Source organism: Wasmannia auropunctata, unplaced genomic scaffold, assembly GCF_000956235.1.
Source record: "Wasmannia auropunctata unplaced genomic scaffold, wasmannia.A_1.0 LD336053.1, whole genome shotgun sequence".
Classification (NCBI taxonomy): Eukaryota; Metazoa; Arthropoda; class Insecta; order Hymenoptera; family Formicidae; genus Wasmannia; species Wasmannia auropunctata.
The window spans coordinates 1,909,009-1,916,111 of record NW_012026837.1 but is presented as its reverse complement, the minus strand read 5'-3'; the positions used below and the strand labels follow the sequence as shown (position 1 = coordinate 1,916,111).

At 37.3% G+C, this 7,103-nt stretch overlaps 1 protein-coding gene across 1 annotated transcript in view; it reads right to left on the bottom strand.

The window, feature by feature from the left end:
- LOC105451011 (eukaryotic translation initiation factor 5B) overlaps window positions 1-4,708 on the bottom strand; it is a 33,871-nt gene extending 29,163 nt beyond the window's left edge. Inside the window, exons 1-9 of the mRNA XM_011691188.1 lie at window positions 4,249-4,708; window positions 2,887-3,251; window positions 2,441-2,618; window positions 2,017-2,349; window positions 1,726-1,938; window positions 1,176-1,612; window positions 871-1,088; window positions 554-756; window positions 187-452 (exon numbers count right to left, since the gene is read on the bottom strand). Coding sequence (XP_011689490.1) covers window positions 187-452; window positions 554-756; window positions 871-1,088; window positions 1,176-1,612; window positions 1,726-1,938; window positions 2,017-2,349; window positions 2,441-2,618; window positions 2,887-3,251; window positions 4,249-4,282 — 2,247 coding nt within the window. The 5' untranslated portion in view covers window positions 4,283-4,708. The remainder of the gene's footprint in view (window positions 1-186; window positions 453-553; window positions 757-870; window positions 1,089-1,175; window positions 1,613-1,725; window positions 1,939-2,016; window positions 2,350-2,440; window positions 2,619-2,886; window positions 3,252-4,248) is intronic.
- Window positions 4,709-7,103: the final 2,395 nt, after the last annotated feature.

The following is a 7,103-nucleotide window of genomic DNA, read 5'->3' as shown; positions in this document are numbered from 1 at the left end:
AGCAAGCAAGATTAAAACAATTCCGACTTGAGCAGAAGCGCAAAGAGAAGAAATTAAAAGAAAAACAATGAAAAAAAAGAGATTAAAGGCGGAAGGAAAATTCCTGACAACGACAGGAACAGAAATAATAACTGTAACGACATTTCATTAGCTCCAGAAAGTCCATAAAACATAACGAAAAATTACCTTAACTCGTAATTCCTTTAACGGCTGCGGCATAAGAAGTGAGCGAATTTGTGTTACAATAGGCCCGTCCGTACCAGCGATGATGACTGTATCACCTTCTCTTAACATCCCATTGACTAGAATACAGTCTATCGTAGTACCGAGTCCGGGCAATGCCTTGACTTCCAATACGGTAGCCTGAAGCTCTTCGCTGTACATCAATCTTTTAGCCAGAGGACCCTGACAGGCATCGACTATTAACGCCAACAAATTGCCCATACCTTCGCCTGTACGTAATACAGTGAGATGTAAAAAAAGAGTTCAGATATTCCCAGATGCTAGGTCCTATTTTCAATTACACATTTGTATAATTTTAACGTCGTTTTACCTGTTATGGCACTGGTAGGAACCAACGACACGTATTCTCTGGGATCTGGATTCTCATAATACACTGCCGCATTAAGACCTTGCTCGGCAAACTGTACAATAATGTCCTTCGACCGCCTCTCGAACTCTCGCTGCGTATTAGATTCTTGATTCTTAATAATATCTTGAACATCCTTACGACTCATGGTTTGCCAATCGTACAATCTGAAAAAATTAAATTGTCATGACTCTACGACCTGACCTAACTCGTAACGTGGAACACAAATTATACAATTGCAAGTATCTCGGAGCTGTCAGTTACTTAATTGTGTAAATTACCTGTCGATTTTATTGAGAGCGACAACAAAAGGACATTTTTTTGCTTTCAATAAATTGATACTCTCTATAGTTTGCGGTTCCAACCCGTGCATAATATCTACAACTAAAATTGCTATATCACAAAGAGAGGACCCTCTGCTCCTGAGATTGCTAAACGATTCGTGGCCAGGTGTATCTATGATCAAGAGACCAGGTATTTTAAATTTCTTGTCGGCAAACTAGAAACAAAAAGATAACGGTATACATTGTAATGTAATCAGAATTTTCAACTGCTCAGAGATTCAGGCTCTCAAGTGAATACTTACACCTTTTACGTGCCTAGTTGAATCTTGGATGGCTTCGATGGGAACATTAGTAGCACCAATCTGTTGAGTTATACCACCAGCTTCCCCGTCTTGCACATTCGTTCTTCTCAGCTTGTCTAGAATCTTCGTTTTACCCGTATCGACGTGTCCCAAAACGCAGACGACGGCGGCTCTCAAATTATCCAAAGATTTCTTCTTCTCCGCCTCTATACGGCGATTCTGAATACGTTCTTTCGCACGTTCCTTTTTACGTGCGGCATCTGGCACTTTATCCTCCACCTCGCTGTCCTCGTCGCTCTCGTCCTCGGATTCCGACTCGCTTCCGCTTTCGCTCTCTGTATCGCTCTCGGATGATCCTTTCTTTTCTAATTCTGAGGCCGAGACTTTTTGAGGTTTTTCCATTTTTTCGTGTGTCTTTAGAATATCATCTGATTTATCTGAAATTAATTTAGATTTAATTATTTTAATGTCATGAATTATACTATGTAATAATGTCTCTAAATAAACCACATAGTTTATAGAAAGAAGGTATAGAAAGTAATATATATACCTTCTTCTTCCTGTTCGTCATCCGTGCTCTCGGCATCCCACGAATCCTTAACGTCGTCTTCTTCTTTCTTTTCCTTTACTTCCTTCGCTGGCTCATCTATAATTTCCACTTGCACTTGGGCCGCAGACGTTTCAATATCCTCGATCTTTTCGTCCTCTTTCTTTTCTTCCACACTAACTTGCTGCTTCATCTTATTTGGCCTGATTCGCGTCCCTAAAATAATTCCAATAATTAATATAACGAGTTCAATCATTTTCTTTACAAATATTCTGCAAAAAATAAATACAATACCTGGTCTAGGTTTTTTCTCTCCGGCTTCTGGCAAATCAAAACCTTGAGCTTTAAGCGCTTCAATCATCGCTTGCGCTCTAGCTCTATCCTGTTTCTGTTTCGTTGTCAGGAATTTTCCTTCCGCCTTCAGTCTCTCTTTTCGTTGTTTTTCTTTTAATTTCTTCTTCTCTTTGCGCTCCTGCTCAAGTCGTACTTGTTCTAATCTTGCTTGCTCTCTAATTTCCTCTTGTCGTAACCTTTCTTCTTCTTCACGCTTTAATCTCTCTTCCTCTTCCTTCAATTTCTTTAAAGCCTCCTGCATAGCGGCGATAGTTTTCTTCCCAGGTCCTTTACCTATTACAAAATTATGTTAGAAAAAAAAACAACAAACAAACAACAAAAAAATTACCCAAGCAATCATGTTTCAGTTAGTATCACAAATTACCTTTCTCTTTAGTCTCTTCCTTTCCAGCTTTCTTCTTTTTCTTTTTCGTACTATCTTCAGGCTCAGCGGCATCGCCATCAGCTTCTACGCTATCCTGTTTTTTAACTTTATCGTTTTTCTTTTCCTCAGAAGCTGCAGTTTCAGTCTCTTCTTTCTTGCTGCCATCCTTAGAAATTTCCTATAAAAAATTAAATAATACATTTTATTGAGAAGAAATAATTCATTCATTAAAAGAAAAATTTTACATAACAGAAAGACATTCTCCCTTATTAAAAATATTGTGTTTCCCGTTTGAGATAATGTAATGTATTATTGAAATTAATATTTGCGGCTGAAGCCGCAAGTAAAGTCGAGTTTTAATTATTGAATTATTGCAATCTTTGTTCGTTTTATTAGCCTTTATTCTCTCGAGTTTTTATTTTCTACATTTTATCTATCTTACTTACCGCTTTTTTCTGAGCTAACTTTTTCTGCTTTTCCCTCTCCTTCTTTTCTTTCTTCTTTTGTGCTGCTGTTTTTACAGTACTAATTTCAGAATCCATGTCACCAATTTCAGTATTATTTAACTCTGTTTCTATTATATTATTGTCTGCAGTTTCAGTTTCTTTGATATCGTCCTTCTCTGCCTTTTCCTTCTTCTTATCCTTCTTCCCTTTTTTCTTTTTATCTTCACTGTCATTTTTTTGCTCGTTCGATTCTGTTTTACTTTCAACTTTGTCGTCTGCAGCTGATTTCTGTCCAGAATACTCCAGTGCCAATTCCGCCAATACCTGTTCAATGTCCTCGTCGCTGTCATTGCGCTTTCTCCTACCTGTTGATGCATATCACAAATATTGTTTGCAACTCTAGCAGAACATTAGAAAGTTAAACTTATTATATAATTAAATATAACATATATCTAAAGCTGGTTCTACATTAGTCGCATCGCACCATCGCAAACGCTGTGATCCTGTTGTGATCCAATCAGCGTCGAGCTAGCTTAACGTTGACTGGATCTCTACTGGATCACAACGTTTGCGACGCTGCGATACAACTAATGTAGAATCAGCTTAATGTATAATCACAATAATTCTCCTAATTAACTAATCTATTGATATAGTTTTAAATTTGTCAAACAATATTTGACGTGCACTTGATGATACAAAAAGCTCTCGCCAAACCAATGAACTTCAAAAATTTAGAGATATCAGCACAAACAATAAATTAGATTGGAAAATTGCAGTAAAACGTAGCTTTTCTAACAAATTTCATAAACCCTGATTCTAAGCACAATACAATTCTCAGGGATCTTAAACTTTCACTACCTATGTACGTGTCCACTTATTAAGGACAACAGTCACTTTTTCACTAGATTTAATTGGAACAACTAATAGCGCTACAAAAATTGCAGCCAATTTATAAATCTTCTCTATGGCCTTCCTATGCAGCCTGATCCTCCGTAACGTTATCTAATGTCAGACATTATTAGAACGACAGAATATAGAACCGCTGCCAGATTTGTTACGACGGTGCCCGTGAGACGCAACATAGGACGTTCGCGGTGTCGCGTAGGTGCCACGTATCGAGTATCATAATCGCCATATGCGGCGTCCAGGAGACAACGACCGACGACGACGACGACGACGACGTCGACCGCCCGATCGCGAGCAGGATCGCGCGCGGATCGAGATTGAGGTTAGGTCATAGCAGACGACACTTGCCACATCGGAGCACGGCATGCACGCACGCACGCACGTACATATGCTAAATCTACACGCGTCAATCCGAGGGATGCGAGCACTTTCTCGTCGCCGACCGGCCTCGCTCACCTTTCTTCCCCTTTTTCGGCTGCGACTCCTGCATCCTGGCTGCTGCCGCGATCGACTGCTCCGCTCAGCTTTCTCCCCGATTCCTCACGCTCTACCTCACGTTTCCCCGACAGGCTGCCTCGGCGATCGGATCACCGGCGATGGTGCGTACGTTGTTGATCTTCGGACGAGGGACGGCGTGATGCTCGCGCGTCGCCGAAGATGAAGAGTCATGCAGGCGCAGAAAGGAAGAATCTCTCGTGCGGAATCGCCACGAGCGTGCTCGCGACCCGGTCTCTCGGAAAAGCAGGGCGGTACGTACGTACAACACAGCTGGGTGGCAGCTCATGCGATCAAACACGCACGTGTGGTAGTAGTGGCCGTAACGGCCGCTCCGCAGGAGGACACGATGGACGACGGGGTCACGTGACGCGACTCGACCAGTCAGCTCCGTGCGACAGTCGATATTGAATCTGTTGAATCGACCGCGCCACTCGTTGGCCACCGGTCGAGTACGAGTCGAGCGCGCAGTTTTGATTACCGTCGCCGCGTGCGCGCGATAGTCTTAACGTAATGACGTAATTACGCTATACGTAATGTCCGCTTCCGGCTTTGGCATTTCTGTCAAAGTTCAAACGCTTCCTTTTCCCGATGCACTTCGCAACGCGCCAACCGCAACCTTGCGAACCAGCGCGATCTGCTGCTCGCGGATCGTCCGCGGATCAATAAGCAATTGTGATCGTCGAAGTTGTATAATTATGAAATCCAAAGGAATTTACATATTCAAAATAATTGACAAGCGATCGTTCCTTTGGAAATTTTCAGAATCATTATCATACATACATATATATATATATGTATATATATGTATATATATATATATATATATATTTGTAATTCATAATTATATTTTTATACAATAACAATTATTGTACACATATAATTTCTCGCATATAATCAAGGCAAATATTGTTGATCTTGATTATGCATCAAGGCCTGGATGATTTTCATTATCTTTATATATCAATTAATCTTTTTTTAACAGTTATATAGTAAAACGTGAAATAAAAAAATAATTGTTATAATTTAAATCTGTCGCCTAGCTCATCTTATCTTATCCACCGTAATAAATCAGCGGTTCAATAAAACCTTATGATTACTTTACTTAACATTCTTAATAGTGTCTACATGAAAGTTTACGACAATCTTAAAAAAGTTTGTTTTAGGGATACACGGATACACGTGTATCCCTCATATAATTAAACGTACGTGCTTTCTCAGATAACACAGAGAATAAAAAAGGAACTCAATTATATAATGTCACTAATTTCGAGTTCATTTTCAGATGCAAAAAGATTTTTTTTTCTAAAAAAGAAATTCTTTTTGCATCTGAAAATGAACTCAGAATTGATGACATAAAACTGTAAATATATTAATGAATTCTTTTGAGCTCTAAGTGCTATCTGAGTTATTATCTCTTAGTCAATCACTATAATACGTGATTAAATAATGCGTCACCAGATAGCACGGAAAATTCAAAAAAAATTCATTCGCATAAGTGTTTAATCGTCATATCATTAATTCTGAGTTTATTTTCAGATGCAAAAAAAAGTCTTTTTCAAAATTTCTAGAAAAAGAATTCTTTTTGCATTTGAAAATTAATTTAAGGTGCCATTTCATGCGCAGTGTGCAGTCGCAGCAATTCATTACTGTTGATTAAAAATATTACTTAGATGACACACTTCCGGCGCAAAATACATTTTGCCGCATCTATTATTGAAATTCAACTAAAGAACAGCAAAAGCGAACGAGCAGCAAAGCCGAAAAAGCCGTGTCAACCGTGTGCAAGCCGTGTGTTATAAACTTGTGATACATATATAATAACAGAAAATATAATTCGTGATGTGATATACAACAGAAAATATAATGAAAAATTGCGGAAGAAATACGGAAACATGTTTATGAATAATTGATTTTTAATAAACCCTAATAGGTCTAATATATGTATAACAATTGAGATCAACTTAACAATCTATCGATATCAAAAACGTAAATGATAAACCGCGCAATTATAACTTTTTAAACCTGATTATTATAAAGTGGTCTTATATTGTAACTTAAAAAAATTATTGATTATTAATAACTAAAATAATAAGCTATGAACCAGAACAGGGTTATTTAATTGTCAATATAATAAGATACGTTCAAATGCAATTATACAATACGATATACTCAACAAATATATCGCTATTTATATTTATACTTATATTAATATTATATATTATAAATTAAGGTTAAACTTCAATATATTGCTGCAAAATTCCTTTTCATACGCAACAAATGCGTTGGAAACGATTCTGGAAAATTTGAATCACATGACATTTTGCTGCTACTGCGTGCTGCATATAAAAAGACACATTTAGAATGACGTACAACTGAATTCTTTTTAAACTCTTACACCTGTGCTATCTGGGTCGTAATAAATTTCTGTTATGTGCGCAAAACACTGAAATAACAGCCTAGCACGACAGCATTTGTAATTTGACCAATTAACGCAACGCAAAAGAAAAGCATTGAATTACAATACATTTAAACAGATAAGATATGGTTTCATAGGCATTTCGAAGTAGTGTTTTAATATAGAATTCGTACATTGTAACAACTTTGATAATAGGGTTATTGATGATAACGGAGTAAAAAGCTATATAATACTTGACAATCTTCATACGTAATTGTGAAAATTTAAATGCCTTTTATAAAAGCTGTATGTAAAATGGAAAAATTTTAAAATTGATTTCTTATTTTTTAATTAATTTAATTTTATATACGTATATTATGTTCAAAGCAATTATTAATTATATAATAAAAATTATTTT